Source organism: Syngnathoides biaculeatus, chromosome 9 (genome assembly GCF_019802595.1).
Source record: "Syngnathoides biaculeatus isolate LvHL_M chromosome 9, ASM1980259v1, whole genome shotgun sequence".
Classification (NCBI taxonomy): domain Eukaryota; kingdom Metazoa; phylum Chordata; class Actinopteri; order Syngnathiformes; family Syngnathidae; genus Syngnathoides; species Syngnathoides biaculeatus.
This window is the reverse complement of record NC_084648.1, coordinates 10,564,047-10,587,393: the sequence shown is the minus strand read 5'-3', so window position 1 is coordinate 10,587,393 and position 23,347 is coordinate 10,564,047. Positions and strand designations below refer to the sequence as shown.

Sequence of the window (23,347 nt, the reverse complement as noted above, 5' to 3'; positions counted from 1 at the left end):
GGCATGACAGTCTTAACTTACTGAGCTTGTTTGTGCTCAGTTGCTAACCAAAATAGCAGCACCTACCAAAGCGTGTAAACAGTCTCTCACGTGAAATAAAGTGTGGGAATTTCCCGCATGTTCAGAATAAATTCCCCTGCGCAGGATTCAGGATATTACTTGGGGAGGGTGATTAGCATTCCAGGAGACAATTAGGTGGTCGCTCTCCTGTGTTGCGTGCATCCGTGTAACGGGCAATTCTCGCCGTCTCTGTGTTTTCTCTGTCATAGTCATTTTAGTTTCGTTTTACACTCAAATTCCACTTGTCATAAACTGGAATATACCATTTTACTATGAATGGTAATGAGTAAATAAGTGCACCCGTTGGTGGAAATGCTGTATTCAGTTGTTCATTTTCTATTGCAACCCCCCCCAGTGGATTCAGCGCACAGTTGATAAGAGGCTCTCTGCTCAACAGCGGCCCGGTTTTCGCGCGTTCAGCTCGGAAACATGTCGGATTCCGGCGGGCTCCCCAGGGGTCCCGTGATCCCTTCCGATCATCCCGTATTCTGACGCCCCTTATAAAAGCTAATGTGCTGATTTTACGTTTTCAACCTGCCGTGATCCCTCCCCGCAATCCCTCCCTTGCTCCCTCCGGTTTTGCTTTCAGCGAGGATCGGCGGCGGCTTTGATCACAGTCCCCCGTTAAAGGTTTAAAAACGTCTCAATTCCTAACGATTGTTGGGGCATCGGCGGTTTACTTAAAGCGTTTCCCCGTGCCCACCCGTCCAAATTTACCCCTCCTGAACGAGGCACCTTCTCTCCCATCTTCCCATCCCGCCGCCGCTTTCAAGTTCCCCCGTTTGGGTGCCACGGCCGTAAGCCCTAGATTTTGTCTCCCCCATCTTTTTGCCAAATACAAAAAAAGACCCAGTAAGCCAGGTCTTCATCGACGTAATCCCTAGATCTCCCACTCTCTTGGAAAATCGATGCTGAGGTTGAGAGGGGGTGAAACTTCCCTCTTAACTCATCGAGCTGGGAAGTGATAAAGTCTTGGGATCACTTTTTTTTTTTTTTTGCAAACACAGTGGCGCCATGATGAAACTAATGATATGATTTCGTGCTCTTGTGCCGCTTCACAGGGTGTCCATCATCTTGAGCCTCTGTGTATTTTTTGTTTTTCCACCATATCGGACAAATATTCCCTAAATTTTGAACTCATTATAAAGTCTGATCATCTTCATGATCTTGCGCCTTAATTGTACGGGAAAGGAAATTATTGAGACACCTGGTCTAAGATGCGATGCTGGCTCGTTGTCGTTCAAGCTCATCCTGACTGGTGTTTGACGTGCATTTTCCACACCAAACTCATCCAAGCATGCCTTGGTAGACCTCGCTTCGGCCAGCTGGACCAAGAAAAGGGCCTTTCTCCAAACTGTTCCCCACAAAGTTAGACGTATCAATCAGACTTGTATATGTTTGAGGATCAGGTTGGCCAACGCAGGATCGCCACCGTTACATTTGTACGATATAAGTAGTGTAAATTTACTGTTCCCTCAGAATAACTCAACACACAGTCCTTAATGTCTAAACTGCTGGGGGGTGGGGGGAATGAACACAACACCAAGTGAAAATCTCCAAATTGTCCATGATTACCGTAATTCCCGGCCCACAAGCCGCAACTTTTTTCACAGCCGCCGCCCGAGTTGGCGTTAGCGTTAGCACCACCGCGCTAGCGTTAGCGTTAGCACGGCCGCGCTAGCGTTAAACTCTACCTGTGTACCGAGGCTTACCACCAGGTGCGCTCTGTGGGCCGGGAATTACGGTAGTCATTTTCCCCTCCTTGTATCGCGTTACAAGGCCTCAGTTGGAGCAGATGGGTTAAATTTCCTTCGTTCACTCTCCTAATCTAATATTTTGGTCACTTGAAGTTCAATATTGCACCTCGTGGCAAAGAACTCTGAGGATGTTAAAAATGAAATGTTCCTGTAGTTCAAGATTGCCTCGGCTGTCAACACTGGTGAGCAAAGCTAAGTGAACGTATCATTTTGAAAAAAAAAAAAAAATGTAATATTCAACTAGCTCTCTGTTCTATTCATTATAAGCAGAATTAAAGTAAATAAGGGAGGAGAACTATTTTTGTGGGGGTTTTTTTCATTGTGTTGTTTTCAGTAATTGACTATAACAATGGCTCAATTTTACTTTTGATCATTTTCAGTGTATTTTTTTAAAGAGTTTTACTGACATAACTAGAGAGGCTTTTTTTTTTTTAGTATTCTGTATTTGTTCATAAGCAGAGGGAGAATAGTTTTGCCCCCTTAAATCTTAATAGAACTTCCTTGTTGGACATGACTCAGAGGTAGCAGTTCTGTTGCATGCCAGTGGTTAGGTTGAGGGTCAGTACTAGGACAACAGGACTTCTGCCAGCCATTTTTGGCTAACGCCAACACGGTGGAGGCTACACAGCAGTGGGGTGGTATGTTCCGCTACAACCCTCTGGCCCTACGCTCCGGCGCTGTAATTAATATGTTGTCGTATCAAAGTTGAAGCGTTTGCCTCGGCAATGTCCCGCGCCCGGCCCCCGCCCCTTATTGAACAGCTGACCTCCAAGCGGCTGAAGGTTGCACGGCAAACTTGGCTCGCCCCTGAGCGAAAACATCTGCTTTCCTCACGGGCGCGACTGCCGCGGACCCCCGCAGGACCCCGCGCCTCAGCTGGCCGCTGCGGCCCCGGTGGGAGACAGCCCTTCCGCTGTCCTCGCGCGATGACCCTCACATTTATAACCCCCCCTAAGCCTCGGACCCAGACTCGGGGCCCTCTCCATCACTGGAGTGCCAGCGCGGTCACTTGACCGCTGAGAGGGAGCGCTCCTGTCTTGTTAGCCCCTCTTCATGGCCTGTCGGCAGGAATGGAGGGATGGGAGGAAGGTGGTGCAGGGAAGGGGGGGGTTCTCTGGGCATCTGCGCAGCTCCCACAAAGCGGCGACGGTTGGAACTCTGACAGAAGCATCTGTCATCCCCCTGCCTTCATACACTCACCTGCTGTCCGAGGGCCTGACTGGTCCTGTCTTCCCCTTTAAATCCCCTCCCAATTACATTCACCTCCTATCTCATGAAAAGCTCTTGGACGCCTCCTTTGGAAAATCTCCCACACTGCAACCTGTCCCATGTTTTGCTCAACCATTGTCAGGTAAGTTTTATGACTTTATACAGATATGGACAAAATGGTGGTTCATTAAAGAAAGATAAAGCAGCACCGGTCACTGAAATGACTGTAAACTAATATTGCAATCTGTCAAAATGCAAACTAACAAGTCACAAAAGTCAAACAAAAGAAAAAAAAATGTTTTTTTTTGTCAAGTCACACCAACTCAATGTTGAAACACACATGTAAAGAGCACGTCTTAGGTATGTTCTGGAGCTGCTTGTGCTGCATCCCGCAAAGGGTGTCTTGAATCTGTGCAGGGAACAATGTAATCTCAAGAATATAAAAGCCTTATAGAGCGAAATGTTTTGTCCAGGGCCAGAAATCTTTTTTTTGTTTTGTTTTGTTTAAAGGCTCCTTCACTACATCCGCCACAGCGTTTTGAATCGATGCAAGATGTAATGAATTCTCAAGGATGCCACATCCAACAATGGGTGTCTTGAAAATGTGCAATGTACAATAAAATCTCAAGATTAACAAGGAATTTGGGAGCAAATTGTCCTGTCTGGTGTCAAAAATCTTGTACTGTATATGTTCCAAGGCAAATTTAATGCATCCGGCACAAGGTATCTGAATTGGTGCAGTGTGTAATGAAATCTAAACGAGTATCGAGGAATTCTGCATTGATTACATTGTTTGAATTCAGCGCTAACCTAATTTCTGTGTCCATGATTTCCTTTGGATTATTTTGCTCTTTTAGAAAATAGTGATCTTTTGAAGAGAGTTTAAACGTGTACATTTGTCACATGATAAGAATAACACGGTGCAGATGGTGCGGGACGCTCTCCACAGCACTTGCGGCCTCTCGTGATGGACACCACCAATTAGGGCTCCACACATCCCGTGCGTCTTTTTAAGACATTGAAGGATGCCGGTGATACGTGAAGGACGCTTGTCTTCGTGCCACGCACGCTCCTGGAGATGGGGGGCCAGAACGGGGGTCCGGCAGGTCCAGGAATAATACTGAGGCAGCCCCCCCCCCCCTGCCCAACATGCCAGGTGAGAGACCTTCCGTGTTGGACCTAAGCCAGCTTGGTGGGGGTCCTGCTCAGACAAGGCGATGACAGTGTGTACGACGCGTATGACTGAGCGCGTATCCTTCACCCCGACAGACGAGGCACCGGCACAACATCCCGGCCCGCTCTGTCTCCGGAGGGTCTCGCAAAGAGCCTTCATTTGTTCAAGCTTCTTTGCCGCGACCTCGCTGTCACGCTGAGAAGCTACTTTTTGCCTTTCTCCCTGTTTGGCCGCTGCCCTCTGACCATCACGCCAATGACAACGGTCATTTGATGAGGGAATGTCAAAAGCTGTCAGAACACTTCCTGTGATTTTTTTTTTTTTATATCTGTGCGTTCATGTCATAATGGAGACCAAGTTTTCTGACAGTGAAGGCACATTTCCCCCCAGAACATTTCAAGACTCTTCAAATTTCACTGTAACTCACACAGATACAACACGCTCTGTGCCCGATGTGGCAAAGAAAGACCAAGCACGCTTTGGTTCATAAATCCTTGACAGTTTTGAGATTTCACTGCAGAGACTGAGCGATATCAAAATCTGACCCTTCTGTCTAAAACAGATAAATTCTAAATTTCATGAGGGTCTGTTCAAAAACTTTTTTGTAATTCAAATCGTCGCCCTAAATATTAAACACGAAAAAAAATCCATATCTCCCTAAAATCATTGATTCTGGACCACGGAAGCACCCCTGTGTTGAAGGGCACCTTTCCTGCACTTGAATGAGTGATGGCGTCCTTGAGCTTGCGCGTGCGTGTGGTCATACACATGGATTGGCATCTTTCCCCATTTTTTTGCTGGCAAGTCTTCAGGGTGTTTGCGAGAAGTCACTGGAGAATGATAAAGTAGTCACAAGACAGGTCAGTATGTTCATTAACACCACGGCAACATTGCTTGATAAATATACTGTATACCCGCAGCTTGCCAAGGCTAGAAACTATGTAAATTATATTAAAAAGTTGCAGCAATACTGCTGATTTTTTTTCTGTACATATTTGTTAAATCATTGGATCTTTGTAGACCTAGAGAAAGTCTTTGACAAAGTACCAAGAGAGGAATTGTGGTACTGCATGCCCAAGTCTGGTGTAGTGGAGAAATACTGTATGTTAGAATAGTACAGGACATGTATCAAGGCAGTAGAACAGCGGTGAGATGTGCCATAGGTGTGTCAGAAGAATTTAAGGTCGAGGTGAGACTGCATCAGGGTTCCGCGGTAAGCCCCTTCCTGTTTGCGGTAGTAATGGATAGGCTGACAGACGAGGTTAGACTGGAATCCCCTTGCACCATGATGTTCACAGATGATATTGTTATCTGCAGTGAAAGCAGGGAACAGGCGGAGGAACAACTGGAAAGATGGAGGTACGCACTGGAAAGGAGAGGAATGAAGATTAGCCGAAGTAAAACTGAATATATGTGCGTGACAGAGAGGGGTGGAGGAGGGGGAGTGAAGCTCCAGGGAGAAGCGATGGCGAGGGTGGACCACTTCAAATACTTGGGGTCAACAGTCCAGAGAAATGGAGGGTGTGGTAGGCAAGTGAAGAAACGGGTCCAAGCAGGTTGGAACAGCTGGCGAAAGGTGTCTGGTGTGTTATGTGACAGAAGAGTGTCTGCTAGGATGAAGGGCAAAGTTTATAAAACAGTGGTGAGGTCGGCCATGATGTACGGATTTGAGACGGTGGCCCTGAAGAAACAACAGGAAGCAGAACTGGAGGTGGCAGAAATGAAGATGTTGAGGTTCTCCCTCGGAGTGAGCAGGTTGGATAAGATTAGAAATTAGCTCATTAGAAGCACACCCAAAGTTGGATGTTTTGGAGACAAAGTTAGAGAGAGCAGACTTCAATGGTTTGGACATGTCCAGAGGCGAGACAGTGAGTATATTGGTAGAAGGGTGCTGAGGATGGAGCTGCCAGGCAAAAGAGCGAGAGGAACACCAAAGAAAAGATTGATTGATGTTGTGAGGATGAGGACAGTGGGTGTTGGAAAGGAGGATGCACGAGATAGGCTTAGATGGAAAACGATGACACGTTGTGGCGACCCCTAACGGGACAAGCTGAAAAAAAAAAGAAGATATTTGTGAAATCACTATTTATGAACTGCAGTTGCGGGACATGTATTTTCAACCTGGGCCCATATTCGACCTCATCTACCTTCACCCACTAACACGACCCACTTATAGAAACCAGCAATATACAAAAAATAATAAATAATTAATTAAATAAATAGATAAATAAATAAATAGATAGATAAAGCGTGAAAGCGTGCTATTCACATTATCCGGAGCAATACCAGAATCAATGTTTATCGAATAATATAAAACACATTCAATTAATAAAACACATTATACTTACTAGAGATGCTTATCATTGAATGTATCAATTTGTTCATATTGCCACAAACTGTAAAAATGTGTTTGGAAAGTCAAAATTGGCTTGAAACTGAAGTTTTGCTCCAATTCATTCCATTCACCTCATTCAGGATTTTGTATTTTTATGTTTGTCATTTTGGTAGTACTTGGAGGGCTCACGTTTTTATTTAGGTGGAACTTGGGATCAAAGAATAGAGTACCACTGCAATAATAGATATATTGTACAGAATTTTATTTTTCCCTGAACTTCTGTTATACAGTAATGAATAACTGCTTACAACATACGTGCACAGATCCATACATTTAAGCAAAACAAGTCCGGAATATCGACAAATAGAAATATAAAAGTAATGGACACAGAAAGGATAAGGAACAACAAAAAAAACCCATTAAATAATATGAATAAATCTCGATATGGTGCACGCTTGTGGCAAATGCATTCCTATAAATACATTCAAAACAATGCAAGATCGGTAATTAGAGTACATATTTGACAATATATTGGGAGACATACAGCAATTCCGCACCACGCCAACCAAACGAGCGATGACAATTTCCTCCTTGCTGTCCTCGGTGTGACATCAGCGCATGGCGCATGGCGCATACATGTTTCTAGGCAACGATAGCGGCTCCCATCTACTTGTAACGTGGGGGTGGGCCGTTCTGTATATATATTTATCTGTATAAAACAAATTGTCCAAGCGAAATAATTTTATATTTTAGTTTTTTAATACTATTAAAATAGACCTTTTGTTTACCTTAGTTGAAACCTGGATGATTAATCGCTGTAAAATATTTGTCTAAATTGTATTCGCCCCCTGTATATTTTTTTATCTTAGTGGTACTGTCCGATGACGTGTCGCGCGGGAGGGGAAAACGTGGTTTGGATTGTGTGCGAATAGGAAGCCTTTCTGAGAGGGGAGACGTTACGCCGCAGCGACTGTCAAGTAAATAATTCACGATTAGTTCACGTCAATGTATTCTCCACGCGGCTCAAAGTCGGTCGGTTGACGCTGTTTTATTTTTTATTGTGGCTAAAGCATTAGCATCGAACTACCGACTGCTAGCGAGATGCTAGCGCGTTTGTTGACGTCCGGTGCTGCAACCCCACGTGACGGCGCTTGAGGATTTGAGTCATATTTATTCAAATTTCCGTGTGAAATTGAATCATTGGTGTGCTATGCGAATTATATTTGCGTGTCCGAATGAATGGGTGAAGATGGTGGCGGTCAGGGGGAGGGGCACCCGCATGTCATGTGTTGTCAGTATTAGCGTCATATTTTTTTTTCTTCTTCTTCATGTTTTGTAACAGAAAAAATGGCCGGAGACTGGAAGCCTGGTGATCTGATTTTTGCCAAAATGAAGGGCTATCCTCACTGGCCAGCGAGAGTAAGTACATATGTTACTCGGGCACGTTTACATGGTCATCTTCATGAGAAGTGCATCTGGCCTTTATTTACTCAACCGCAGAGAGGACCTGCCAGTGGTCGGATCAAAGTCTAATACGGTATAAATTAAAAAAAATATAATAATAATTAAAAAGTCTGGCCGCTCTGGGACTCACTACACCCCTCTGTCATTGGTTACATCGGAGTCACATGATTTATGTCTCATTTAACTACGGTGGCTTTGCCTTGTTTTTATCATTTTGTAAGTGGACTTTTAGCCAAATGATTTATTGCGAGGCTATCGCACTAGTTCCTGATTAGGTGATTAGGGGAAAAATGTTGTTGATTTTAATGCAAAAATAAAGTGTTACTTTTGGAATGTGAGGGTAATTGTTCCTTTATTGTAGGTAGTAGCTAGTTGCTGTCAAATATTGCTCACATTCACTTGTTTAAGTTCAGAGGTGTTATTTTATTTTTACATAGCGGGCTTCACTCATCCCAATTTGATCTCAGTTGACCTGAATTTGTGGCTCAATAAATTATGAATAACAACTATTAGGTACTGGTATGCACCAAATTTGTATTTATAATTCAAATGGTAACCCACAAAAGTGAAAAGAAACACCTCCTGCGCAGGGCTCCAACTAACGATTTTTAATAATCAATTAATCTGCCGAGTTTTCAATGGATAGGTTTACAATTACACCATCTTGTGTGTCACCACCAGCCTTAGACCAATCGGATAAATTAACGATAGAAAAAAAACTTCATGCTTCACCTATCACCTGTGTTCTTTGACCTCTATGATACACAAGATGGCGTAATTGGAAACCTCTCCATTAATAGTCATCAGATTAAAATACATTTTTTCAATTTACTATCCCCTAATTTGAAAACAAGACATTTCAAATTGAAACTGCAAATATGCACAAACATTAATTGATTTAATATGACTCAGTTCTTGGTTCTTCTTAATTTTGGCGATACAGTACATATATTTACGTCACTAGCGACACTCTGCTTATTTCACTGCTCTCGACTCCCGTCAATATAACAAACATGCTCTCACAATTGGAGCTTCTAAATGTAGCCAACCAATCAGAGAATGGGGGTGGTCTTGTGCAAATTTGGACAAAGTGGACACAAAACTGGGTCAAACAGAAGTAGCTGTCACAGGGGCCTTTTGTTGACACTCATGTGACAAAACAAAAGTGTTTTTTTTTTCTATGAAATTGACAATTTTATCCTGACTCCATGCAAGAAACTTCCTCTTAAGAGGTCTGAATAGCCCAAATATGGGACCTTTAAAGTGAAATTTTGTGATGGTATCAATAATAGTCACTTCTTTTATTATTATTTTTTTTTATTCCTCTGACAGATCGATGAAGTCCCGGATGGTGCCGTAAAGCCATCCAACATCAAATTACCCATCTTCTTCTTCGGTACCCATGAAACGTGAGTGATGACACAAAAGCTTTATTTATTTTTTACTCATAGTTGGGGAACCTCGTACACTGAACTGTGTGCATGTGGCACAGGAACATGTCATCAAAAAATTTTTTACCGCCTCCACAGCGACTTCATAGTACAGCCTGGAAGGTGTCTGGGGGTGTCAAACTCCTTTTTGCTTCGGGCCACATTGTAGTTGTGGTTCCCCTCTGAGGGCCGTTATGATTGTGAAACAATAAAAAAATTTAATCAGCTCATTATCTTTACGCCGATTTGGAATCAGAAATCAAAGTAAATGGGTTTTTCGGCTATTGTTCATGTTTGGTAACACAAATATGCTTGCAATATCTCAAAGTTGTCATTTATGACATGGCTATTTGAAATTTTAACAAAAAACCTGGAAGTCGACGCACATGATTTGCCTTTGCGGGCCACATAAAACCATATGGTGGGCCAGATCTGGGTGGTTGTACCTCATCATACTGAGAGGCTCAAATATGGCTAATGCAGAGCTCAGCAACCTTTTTGAGGCTGAGGGCTACTTCGTGAGCACCGATCGTATGAAGGGCTACGTGGCCTGTTTGTGGCAAATTTCCGACTCAGTTCATTATACGTACATAAAATATTTTTGTTTTAATTTATCGTAGTAATCGACATTCCGGGTATTTTAAAATTTTAATTAATGTAAGCAAGTCAGGTTAAGAATTTAAAGCACAAATAATAGTAACAATTTGTGGCCTATGGTATTTTTAGAACATACCGCGTGGTGGGCGCCTTATATGGTCCTTGCGGGCTACCATTCGCCCGTGGGCACAGTGTTGGTGACCCCTGGTCTAATGTAGCTGAATAAAATGATACAAATATAGTGAATTTGGTGAGATAGGAACTGGAGCTCAAATGATTTATTACCAATTGTCACCAATAAAAGGCAGTCGGTCAGTATTTACCCAATGTATTAGCTTTTTTTTGCTTTACATTGCTTTTGCAATCTAAATAACACTAGCCTAAAATATCATGATGTCGCGCACGCAAACACACTCAAATATGCACACAGGCACTTGACAGAATCGGCATTACTCAATTTTTGATAGGTAATAAAGGTATTCGGCACTGCTCTATTAACATTAGTCACGATTTCCGCAACAGTGCCTTTCTGGGCCCCAAAGATATATTTCCGTACCAACCCAACAAGGAGAAGTATGCCAAACCCAACAAGAGGAAGGGCTTCAACGAAGGACTGTGGGAGATTGAGAACAACCCCAAAGTGGAGCTGACGGCACCCAAGGTTTGCATCTCCGAGAGTGGGCAAAAAAAATGTATTAGTAAAAATGACATTCCTCTCCATCTCACCTTATTTTCGTATCTTTTTACAGCCGATTCGTCCTGAAATTTTGTCAGAGAAGGATTCAGACTCTGGCCTAGAGCGACAGGATGAGGTGGATGATAAGGGAAGAAACTCACCAAATGTAAGTGTTCTTTTTTTTAATTAAATCTGCCTGTCAAGTCATCTGCTTGAATTCACTGACAGTGGTTGTTCTTCATCACAGCTTCTTGTTTCATTGTTGCCTTCTTATCTATTAATTAAAATCACATACATTATGATTTTGGAGAAAAATATTGCTGCATCTGAACAAAATAATCCATTCCTGGTTCAAATTATTCGTCGTAAAACCTTTATTAACTGGAACAACTGTGTGATAAGCTAAACATGAAAACAATAGTTAAATGACAACGGCATAACATAACTGCAAAAATAACATAATGCAAATGAATACAAAACATGTTACCTCTTTTAAGCAGTAACATTTTAGGTTTATCCATCCATTTTCTTTGCCTCTTATCCTCTCAAGGGTCGCGGGGAATGCTGGAGTTTATTTCCAGCTGTCAACGGGCAGGAGGCGGGGTACACCCTGAACTGGTTGCCAGGCAATCGCAGGGCACATGGAGACAAACAGCCACATCACAATCACACCTAGGAGCAATTTAGAGTCTCCACTTAATGTTGCGTGTTTTTTGGGATGTGGGAGGAAACGGGAGTGCCTGGAGAAAACCACGCAGGCGCGGGGAGAACAAGTAAACTCCACACAGGCGGGGCCGGGATCGAACCCGGGTCCTCAGAACTGTGAGGCCGACACTTTACCAGCTGAACCACCGTGCCGCCCACTTTAGGTCTACTGAGGCTAAAATGCATTAATTCTACTCTCATTTACTTGCGTTTTTACGTTGACACTCATAAGGCTGTCACAATTTGTTCTGTTTCCTGTGTCATCACATGTTTCTTCTATGGCGTTACTAGGACCCTAAACTAAAAACACAGGCATAAAAATCCAAATTATTTCAAAAATGGGCAAATAGGGGTGGGGGGGGACAACATTTTTCCCAATTATAGGTCCACTAATTTTGAGGTTCCAAATGGAACACACCCCCTTTAACCTTTCAGGTTCCAGGAAGGGAGGCTGAGGTGGAGGAAGAAGGGCCTATGATCTCTGAGCAGGTTCTTCAGAACCAGGATGTACGTACTTTGCATGCCGGGAGGTGTAAATTCCCGTGGGGGGGACATGGTTTGCTTCTACTAGGTGCTCAGCCTTTGTTTCACTCATCAACGTGGTTATATTAAAATTAATACACCCTTCCATAAAGTGCATCAGCAAGCGCTCAACCTTGTTGGAGGACAATTAAGATAAACATGTGTATGACGTCTGTGCCCATGTGTCATCGAACACTGTGATGATTGAGTGAATTTCCCGCATGGCTTCTTTTTTGGACTTCGGGGTCACAGCTTTGTGGTTTGCATCATGTTCAAGACCTTTTTAAACGACTTCTGCATTGCATGTTTCACTATTGCCCTGCTTTCAATTCTGCATCTGAACCTTTTAAAGGGGATTTCCATTCCAGTTTCATTTATGCTGCTATAAAAAGGGTTCTGGTTCAGATCCAATAGGAACTTTCTGATTGTCGTGGTCATTTTCATCTAATGTAGTGCATGATGTATATTTTTGCATCTTGTAAATTTGAATTATAATCCATGTAGTGTGTTATACACAATTACAGTCAAACGTTACGACGACAATTTCTCATTCTTTTTAAGATGTGTCCTGATTTTTTTTTTTTTTTTTTTTTTTTTTTGCTTTTATTATTTAAAAAAAACTTGTCCTCCAGTAAAAAGAATATACAGACACCCAAATGTGTCCATTTTAATAAATTTGCATATGGAAAATTCAGCAGTTCATTTCAAAAAGGGAAAATCTAAATCTTAAAATTTTAGAGTGAAATAGTTTATTTTATTTTTATTTTCAATAACTTTGTATATCGTTTCCAACCAATGAAAATTTGAATTTTCCCCTATTGAGAAATGAGAATGTTATGGAAGAAAAAAAGAGCAAGATTATTTTCAATACAAAATTTGATAAGATACTTGCATTTTGTTTCCCAATATGTTTAATACATCTTGAATTGAACTGAAACAGATTTGTCACAATGTTTAAATACATTTATACGCAGATGTACTATAAATATAAGCCACTGTTAAGAATCCATGGGTCCCTTCAAGAGTGCATTGCTTAACCATGAAAAGTGTGCCATTCTTTACCTCACCACAAGATGTCGCTATGGTGCAAGAGGAAAAAATGTATTAAAGCAACTGTTTACTCAATCACTACATGAGCAAAATAAATGTACCGGTATTTGAAATGTTTCTTTTGTGTGGAAATTGACTCCAACTGTCACTTTACAGGATTCATCCCAGGTGGATGCTCCTAAACCTAAGAGAGGACGAAAAAGAAAGGTCTTTTTTTTTTATTCTTTATTTAAATCAATGACGTCGCTAGGTGTTTATTTATATATATATATAAAATTGATTTCACTGTGGAGATTTCTGTGAACGGAGTGGCCCGATTCAATGTGTGTGTGTGTGTGTGTGTGTGTGTGTGGTGTGTGTGTGTGTGTGTATGAAATACTGTTTGAAAGAGATCAGTTATTGATATTAGAGATCAGTTATGGATATTGTTGTTTTTATTCAGAATGATGGTGAGCGGGAGACTGATGGCGCGGAAGCTCCCCCAGCAAGTCCAATGAGTCCTGCAGGTAAGTTGAAATGTCCATAGTCATCACATAATATTCCACATAATATAGTAATAACTAATAATATATGTGTTTTTCAGGTGAGGATGCACCCAAACGACGAGGCAGGAAGCCCAAAAATGAAAAGTTGCTTCAGCTGCAGCAACACGACCGTCCAGGATCAGGGAATGAAATGTAAAAACATATGCACACACATTCGGTGCAAAACATAAAGCTTAAAAATATGGGAATTGACACATTGGTTTTCTTGGCCCTTCAGAGACATGGCTGAGTCGGACAAAAAGAGGAAGAGGGCGGCGGAGGACAAGTCCAAGACGCTCGAGGAGGACAAGCGAAGGAAGGACGACATGAAAGCCAAGGACGGCGACGGGAAAGAGCCCGAGACCAAGAAGAAGAAACAATCCAAAGACGGCAGCTCCTCGGGCGCCTCTGATGATGACGAGGCAAGTGTGGTCACCAGCCAATCACAGGGAACATATACAGTGGGTATAAAAATTCTGCACACCTCTGTTCAAATCCCAGGCTTTTGTGATTTAAAAAAAAAAAAAAGATGAGAACCAAGATAATTACCGTATTTTCTGCACTATAAGCCACACCTAAGATCCTTTAATTTTCTCAAAAGCTGACAGTGCGCCTTATAATCAGGTGCACCTTTATATATGGATCAATATTGACCCTTTAGCGCAGCCCATCTAATGGATACATAACGGAACCCCAGCCTCTATTGTGGCGTCTATTCTATGCGCCTTATAATACGGTACGCCTTACATATGAAAAAAGTTTTAAAATACGTCAGTCATTGAAGGTGCGCCTTATAGTGTGGAAAACAGTAATTACAATGTTTTCCACCATTAATGTAACATGTATAACTTAATTGAAAAAAATGTTTTATGTTTTTCAAGAAGGGAAGTAAAATTACAAAGATAATGTGGCAATTAGGAAGCAACAAAAAACTGCCAGGAAAAGTCAACCAGAGCATCTGAACTTTATTCATGGTTAATCAGAGGCACTTTAAATGGTGACTGGTGTGTGCTGACTCTTTAACGAATTTGGATGGGACTGGTTAATTCTGAACTCAGCCATATACAAAGTAATGAGGTGTGTACACTTGTGCAATCACACTATCTCACTTGTTTTTAGTTCTCACCTTGAAAATATAAAAAAAAAAAAAGGCAACTTTGTTGTATAGGTTATAGGTCACATTAATGATGGAAAATTTTGGGAAATGATTTCTCTTGTATTCCTATTTCATATCACAAAAAGGTTGCATTTGAACTGGGGTGTGTCGACTTTTTATATACACCATAAATAATGGTTCACACAGTCACACCTATGTAGAATGTAGTGTTTTCAATAAGCCTAACCATGCATTTATCTCAAATGTGTCTGGAAGTACCTGGAGTAAAGCCACTCAAGGATAGAGAGAACATGCAAACTCCACACCAGGAGGCCCAAGTGGCAATTCAAACCCTGATTCTCAGATATGTCTTGTTATTTTTTTCTCTTCTTTTTCTACTGATCTTAGAAAAACAAAAGCAAGAAAAAACATCAGAATGCTGACATGGACAAGGACGCACGCCGGCGAAAAGAGGAGTAAGTGGACACGTGTGTTGCTAGTTGCATGAAGTACAGCGGGAAGGAACTTGAGGAGGAAGCAATCAGTACACTACACTGTGTGCATGTGATACGTGAACACATCACCAAAGACTCGTGTTCCACTTTTTTATTAGTCTTAATTTACCTTAAACGTGGAGTGTCCCGACAGTGGTGCTAAGAATCATAGCCTTTATTCATTTTAGGCCCATTTTGCGTCATTTGAATTGTCAAACATCTTTTTTTTTTTTCTTTCTTGGTACCGTCTCTAAACAGAGCAAACAAAAATGAAGCCAAGAAAAATGAAGAGCGCTCAGGCGTCAAGAAAAAGGGTACGTTCAGCACCTGGTGTAACCTCTCAGTACTGTGTGATTCTTTGTGTTTCCCCCGTTAAACGCCTCCCTTCTTTTTGGAAATCGGTGAACGGCACCATTGAATCGGGCCACTCCGTTCACAGAAATCTCCACAGATGTGAAGCTCCACCGTCTGCACAGTGAAATCAAGATTTCGCTGAAGATAGACAATCCTGTGAGTTGCTCTTTGTTTTTGATTTTGGGGAAATCAAAGTCTCATGTGGGTCCCTTCGGAGGTGATACACAGAACAATTTTTACATGATTTCATCAAGTGTTGTGATAGGTCACCTCGCCGTAAATAGAACCTGAGGTCATTCTACTAATGTTCTACCGTCTGCTCGATGGGGGGTGGGCAAACTACGGCCCGCGGGCCACAGTCGGCCCGTTGACCAATCCAATCTGGCCTGCCAAAGATTGGTATAGAAATGCCCTAATCGTATCAAAATTATGACAAAATTCATTGGTTTGTAATGCCGACCGGTTCCGCCAGGTGGTCGGTCCAGTGATACATTGAATTGACTTTAGCTATTTATTCCAGTGATTCCCAAACAGTGTGCCAGAGTATATTAGTGTGCTGTGAGCACTCTTCAGGTGTGCCGTGGGACGTTATCCAATTTTATGTAATTGCTAAAAAAAACAAAACAATTTATTTCCAAGAAATAATGTATCTTTATTCATCAATTTATGCCAGTGAGGCACAATGACAGACAGAACAAAAAAATCCTCTTCTATTAGATGGCAGGAATTACATACAGTAATTAATCGATCCATTTTTGATGACATTTTTTTTTGTTGGTGTGCCGTGGGATTTTTCAATTGTAAAATATGTGCCTTGGCTCTATAAGGGTTGGAAATCACAGATTTACTCTGCTTCACCTCTGAATACTTTAACCACCATGAGTAGACCACGGAGAAGAAACTTATATATTTCGATATGATATTCGATGTCTTATGTTACACATTTATATAACGTCAAAGTGTACCACCAACCTGAGCTCTGTGAGCTCCTCGGGGGAGCTTCGCGTTTTACGATTGTTAGCGTTGCGTATTTGTTGCTCCTGCACCAAAGTTCAGAAACGACTCCCCGTGAGTTGGTTTTAACTTAAACTACTACAAAAAATGTCGACTACAATGACTAGTTGTGCAGTCGCTTTTAAAAGAAATGCGTCATCGCTGACACGAGGAACCCGTCAGCTACGCAGCAGGCCAAAACAACGGAGCTCAATGGCTTCAGGTCGTTGTCAAAACAACGTGAGCTCAAACTACGTAGCACGAGCGTAAAGATTCCATTTGAAAAAAAACGTGAGAGCGTAGACAATTGAAATGGTTGTTTTTTTTTCTAAATGTGCCCCAAACGCCATAGCACAGAAGATGACATGATGTGGGAGCAAGATGGGATGTTCATGATGCAATGCAAGAGGCACCGGAACTGTACCAAGTCATCAATGATGAGTTGGACAGTGAGGCACCACAGGTAGCTACGGTGGATATTTTTCAGAATTGGAGGTAGCAGAAATGAAGATGCTGAGGTTCTCGCTTGGAGTGAACAGGTTGGATAAGATTAGAAATGAGCTCATATGGGGTGACAGCCAAAGTTGGATGTTTTGGAGACAAGGTTCGAGAGACCAGACTTCGATGGTTTGGACATGTCCAGAGGCGAGAGAGTGAGTATATTGGTAGAAGGGTGCTAGAGGATGGAGCTGCCAAGCAAAAGAGCGAGAGGAAGACAAAAGAAAAGGTTGATGGATATTGTGAGGGAGGACATGAGGACAGCGGGTGTTAGAGAGGAGGATCCACGAGATACGCTTAGATGGAAAAAGATGACACGCTGTGGCAACCCCTAACGGGACAAGCCGAAAGAAAAAGAAGATGAGTCAGATGCTTCTTTTGAAGTCTTGGCCAAGGATGTGTAATGTAGAGGATAAACTGCAATATGCACAAATGTTTTATGAACAAATATTTAATGCAAAAAAATGTTTAAGTTAAACAGTGTTTGATAGTTTATTTATTTAAATTTAAGACTGTAATATGTCTTATCAACATTATTAATAAAATGCTATGCCACCATGAGCATTTATTTTAGTCGGTTGAGGGATTCTGTTCTGACAATTACAGGGACCAGGACAAGCGTGTCCTGTGGCCTGTCCCGACTTTTATATGACCGCTACATCGGCACATGGACAATGATTATTATTATTAATGATTGTTGGACGGACAGTTTTTGAAAAATAACACAAGTACAAACCTAACAAAATATAAACAAAAATAATTCCTAATATTTTGAGCATATGGATAGGAGCAAATTGTTGGTCCGCATTGTACATTGGTAGAAGGGTTTTCCTGATTTGTATTTTTTTTAGGTCAACTTTGGGGGTGCGTATTATACTTGAGGACGCATTATACTCGAGAAATTGTGGTATCACTTTAGAGAAGTATATTGGGAATAGTGTTCTTGTTTATTTTTAGGTACTTACTTACTATACTGTGTTGTCATGTCAATTCTGTACTAAGTTGTTCTTTCACACTAATATTTAAGTGATTGGTCCATGTTGATGTAACTAACCTGTGTGGTGCACTACCAAATAATAGGTACAGTTAAGCTAATGCTTTTTTTTTTTGTAGTGGACACATGATATTCCTGCCTCTTGGCAGCTGCTGTTCTAAGAATTGCAACAACAAACTAACACCAGATTTTGATGGACTGGAAAAAAAATGTCAACAACAACACATTTCCCATTCTAAGTATTAACACTGCAATGCCTTTTTTTGGTGTTGTTTATTTTTTTATATGTCCTGTTAGCTGTTTCTTGTGACTCGGCCCGCCTGTCGACTTTTAAACGTCATTGTGGCCCCTGAGCCAAAAAAATGAGTGCACCCCTGTGCTAGATGAATAGCTAGAATTGATCCTGTTGTGAGTTGATAAGACTGTGATTGTACCTTAAATACAGTCCTGTGATAATTTACTGCCACGCTTGATTACTGCATTGATGTCAACAGGATGTGTGCAAAGGTGTTTCCGTTCATTTTGAGAAGATGATACGATGAATTAAGGACAATGCGCTACGGGCACTCTGACCCTGACCATACACAGGAAACTTTTTTTTTTTCCTTAATTACAATTTAAAACAGTTTTCTGTAGATCCGTCGCATGCCCGCGGGATGCTTTTGTCACGATACCCAAAGGAGTTATTTTTAAGCAATTAAAGGATGATACTTTGCAAACGGATACCTTCGAAAAGGGGAGTTCACATGTGAAACACAAAAAGGCCGGGGAACATTTGATACAGCGAAAAAGGCTGAACGCTTGGGGTTTCCTTTATAGTTCACTACTGTTAATTACTACTTAACTAATCAACGGAACTCAACGACATTTTGTGTAAATTTGCTTGGTGTCGATGAGCGAAAGGAACGATAATGAAGTCTCCGCTAGGTAGTATGTGTTGTACCAGGAGGCCAGAATTATAATGAGAGATTCTCCCATGACACTGCTTTTGAAAAACTGTGACAGTGTGCACATTTGTTCGTATGAAGGATGTGAAGAAGTGCCTGGACGCCCTGGATGAGATCAGCACCCTTCAGGTGACCACTCAGCACCTGCAGAAGCAAAGCGAACTCATCGCCACACTGAAGAAGGCAAGACTAGCTCCCGCCACCCAAAAAAGAAAAATCGCAGTCCCAACCCTCCGCGTCACGTTTGTTAGTCCTGGTCCAGATCCGCAGGTTCAAAGCCAGCCAGGATGTCATGGACAAAGCCACCATGCTGTACAACAAGTTCAAGAGCATGTTCCTTGTGGGCGAGGGCGAGTGCATGCTGAGCAAGGTGCTCAACAGGTCCTTAGCCGAGCAGCGGCAGCACGAGGAGGCCAAGAAGGGAACGCTTAGGAAAGCTGAGCAAGCGCAGGAAAACAGCACGGGGACAGGTAAGTGAAAATACCGTGCAACCTGGTCTACCTCCATTTTGTTTGGCTATCGCGGAAAAGAAAAAAAAAGAGTTCGGGGGAGGTCATTACATTCTTTCAGTGGTGACGTCAGCTGAATTTGTAACCAACTCGCAACGCGCTGTACTCTATCACTAGTCTACACTAACGCAGTAAAAAAAGTTTCTTTCGGCTTGTCCTTTTCGGGGTCGCCACAGCGTGTTATCTCAGATGAACGCACATATATGTTTGGCACAATTTTGACGTGGGATGCCCTTCCTGACGCAACCCTTCTCAGGGAGTGGAGGCCCCAGTGGGATATGAACCCACAACCCCTGGTGTACCAAACCAGTGGTCTAACCACTGAGCTGCGGGGCCTCTCACTAACGCAGTAGTGAAATCTTACTAAAAGTAAATATTTGTAAGAATTTCAAAGTCAACTTTGGGGGTGCGTATTATACATGGGTGCGCATTATACGCGAGAAATTACGGTACATAAAAATGCATTTTCAGACAGTGAAGGCAATGACGAAAGTGTCTTCTGATTTTTGTTTTTGCCTGTTCAGTGGTTCCAAACAAATTACACCAAGTACCACCTTGAAAAATACTTGTCCCTCCATGAAAGAGTAAATAGAATGCAGTGATTCCTTCATGTACCACGAAAGACAGCTTGCGTATCATACTTTGAGAACTGCTGATCTAAGTGAAAGGAAAGTTTTAATATCACCCTTTACTAACTTTATTTTTAGTCGACTGAATCTAAATGGGTTTTCGTCAATAATCTTGTGGTATTTTGTCGAAAAAAATGAATATTTAGATGACAAAGTCATGACTAAAACCAAATGATTACAAAACATTTGAAAATTTGGTGTTAAAATTTTTTTACGGCGGTAACTGAGCTTGCTTACTCATTCATATTTTTGCACTGCTCCTTGAACGTTATAAACTGAGAATCCCTTGTAATCTGTTCCAGTTTCATTGAGCAATATTTTATGTCACATTTTAACCTCCTTAACCGTCTCACAAGCGTAACATAGGAGCCTTTTTCTCTGCTAAATTTTACGATTATGCTTTCATCCATCCAGCCATTTTGAAAAGGGTGTCTCTTTATTAGGGTAGTAGGTACCCCGTAACCCGTACCAGGCCAACAAACTTTGGGATCGAGTCCGGGTACACCCTGGACTGGTCCCCACTCAATAGCAGGTCCAAGAGAAGTCCCACACAAGCATAGGGACAATATACAAATTCCATACAGCATGGCCTGAGCCAATCACTGATATCCTCCTCAGGTGGCATCGTAAAAGAAAATCATTTTTATAAAAAATGAAAAAGCCAAAGAAGCACTCGTAGTGTTCAGGGGGGTTCCTTTGTACCGGATAGATATTTTGTGTGCATTAACACACGTCATTTTGTTCCAATGTAATAAAGGACTTATGATCTTTTTCGTGAATAAAACGCAAGAAAGGATTCGGGCTCCATCCTGCTCATTAAAAAAAAACGTCTTACATTCTTGGGCGGAGAAAAATAATATAACCATCTTGAAATAGAATACTAGACAATGTTGGGAAAGTAATGATTGTTAGAATTAAATGACCTCCATGGAGGAGATAGCTGGGCAAAGAGATTCATTTATTGATTCACATGATTAGCTATGGAAGCGGTGCGGGTGGAAAGAATCCCTGCAAGGCCTATACAACGTGTGCTTTTGTGTGGTTTTATCATTGCGTGTGAGCGGTTTTGTACTTAACGCAAGGACGCAGCACAGCGCCATACGTGGGACGAAAATAGCAAACGCCTGCCCGAGTCACTCGGGGTTCTGACTGATTTCACTTCGGCCCCCCGTGAAATCCATTCCGAACCGACAAGTCACGCAAGTACCCTGAGAACCGCGCTGCCGGTCTGCATCCCGCGTCCTTTTTTCAGCAGGTCACAGGAGCGAGGTTGCGGTGGGGTGGGAGGCGGGGCACGCCACATCCTGAGCTCGAGCGGCTGGTCCGACACCGATGAATACTTTGCCTCGGTGGAAAATGTTCCTTTCTCGGGGGAGGGTGCGGCCAATTGATGGAAAATTGTAATGATTTCCCCAAGGTCTGGGGCTAAGACACGCGTCATCACATGCTTCCGAATGATCATCTTTGCTGTGGTGTTTTCGGGACGTCTGGGCTCATGTGCGCTTTAACCACGTAGACAAGCCCGGCGAAGGAGATCAAAGCGCCGAGGAGAACAAGCAGGAGCTACGAGAAGATGCTTCGCCGGGAGAGAACCTCAGGTAGCCACTTAGTTTAAAAAAAAAAAAAAAAAAAGGAAAAGAAAAATAAATAATGATAATAAATGAATAATAAAAATAAATACATTAAAAACCTGGTATGTGGTCCATTAGATATTGATTATATCTCCTTCTGAACTTTTAATTATTTTTTAAAATTTTACAATAGCAGTCAAAAATGCATAAAGAAACAATAAAAAAGTTGGGAAATGTGCATCGTGCGTAGCCTTGAGACAAATTCAATTCGCTCATCACGTTTTCTTTCCCCAATGAAACGGATACAAATACCATGATCAAATAATATAAGTGGTGGTCTATAATATTGTACTTTACTAAAATGATAACATAAATAGACTGTAAGAAATGTGTGCATCATGGTTTGATGCTGCAATGCAATTCAATCAGTTATTCCTTCTGCTCTGCTTACTTTGGCCACCAGGAGGCAGTATAGCACCTGTGGCATGCTAAAATACATAAAGAAGAATGGACTGCTTCTATTAGTGTACTGTAGTTTACTCTGTAAGATGCTGCAATATTAGTCATTTTTCATAAAGGATAGAGAGTACGAATTGTTATATGATTTTTCTACATGTGTTGCACCGCCTTTTGTGTTCAAATATCATTTTACATTGTTCTTGAGCATGAAACTGGTGGCTGTTCTCAAGGTTAAGAATATTAGATTTTACTGCAACTGCTCTGATTTGTCGGCACGGTAGACAACTGAGTGTCTACCTCACAGTTCTGAGGACCGGGGTTCAAATCCCGACCCAACCTGTGTGGAGTTTGCATGTTCTCCTCCTGCCTGTGTGGGTTTTCTCCCGGCACTCCGGTTTCCTCCCATATCCCCAAAACACACATTCATTGAAGACTCTAAATTGCCCTGAGGTGTGATTGTGAGTACGAACGGTTATTTCTTTGTGCCCTATGTTTGGCTGGCAACCAGTTCAGGGCGTACGTCACCCCTTGGCTGAAGATAGCTGGGATTGGCTCCTTATGAGGCTAAGCGGCTCAGATAATGAACGGATGGATGCTCTAATTTGGGTGGTCGGCTCTTCCACAGTGCTCCCGTGTCCCAGGAGGTCTCCACCTGACTCACCTCAACTGGTCCCTCAAGGTCTTCACACTGGGATGTTCCGTCTAGTTGCTTTTGACTGAGCACCTTAACTGGTTTCCACGTTCATGACCTTTGTCGTCAAAGTCGCTGCTTCAAGTTACCAGTCCTTTAGTAGTCGTGCTAGTTGAAGCCGACGCAGTTCGTCAGCTTTTACTTAGGGAAGAGAAGAAAATGTTGAACTCCAAAGTTTTTTTTTTTTTTAAATGCAGTTTCTTTTAAACGTGTAAATAAGAGTTATTTTTGTGCCTTTTGGTTTGAACTGTTTCAGCGTCAAATAAACTAGTGCAACGTTCTATCCAGTGATCTATGACTATTTTTTTTTTTTTTTTTTTTGTAGTGTAGTTAAATTTAAAAACCATTTATTAACCATTCAAGTCGAGATCAGTGTCTTGACTCCAGATGTGGCCTTTATCCGTTTAGGATTTGATTCAGATTACTAAATTTGGATTGAAAGTTTAAATGGAAATTATGAGTGGCACTATGCATGTTTTGCCACTTTGAGAGACGTCAGACATCCATTTTATGTCATAATGAAACCCAGAAAGACCGATAAGCTCCTTTAACTTCAGTTTATCTGATAGCTGGTCAAACAGATTTGTCACTAAGCTTCATATCGACGGA

At 41.9% G+C, this 23,347-nt stretch overlaps 1 protein-coding gene across 3 annotated transcripts; it reads left to right on the top strand.

The window, feature by feature from the left end:
- Window positions 1–1,914: 1,914 nt before the first annotated feature.
- Window positions 1,915–23,019, top strand: psip1a (PC4 and SFRS1 interacting protein 1a). 3 transcript variants are annotated; one of them, XM_061831017.1, is made up of 17 exons: window positions 1,915–1,999; window positions 7,878–7,954; window positions 9,332–9,408; window positions 10,549–10,687; window positions 10,776–10,868; window positions 11,843–11,914; window positions 13,136–13,186; window positions 13,422–13,485; window positions 13,563–13,656; window positions 13,742–13,925; window positions 15,008–15,075; window positions 15,352–15,407; window positions 15,533–15,603; window positions 18,961–19,062; window positions 19,142–19,349; window positions 21,534–21,615; window positions 22,673–23,019. In XM_061831017.1, exons 2-17 carry the CDS (start codon window positions 7,883–7,885, stop codon window positions 22,701–22,703), a joined length of 1,464 nt encoding a protein of 487 aa, XP_061687001.1. In that variant the 5' UTR covers window positions 1,915–1,999; window positions 7,878–7,882; the 3' UTR covers window positions 22,704–23,019. The 3 variants fall into 3 exon arrangements, with proteins under 3 accessions (XP_061687001.1, XP_061687000.1, XP_061687002.1); XM_061831016.1 differs by lacking the exon at window positions 1,915–1,999 and adding an exon at window positions 7,421–7,512; XM_061831018.1 differs by lacking the exons at window positions 1,915–1,999; window positions 11,843–11,914 and adding an exon at window positions 7,421–7,512.
- Window positions 23,020–23,347: the final 328 nt, after the last annotated feature.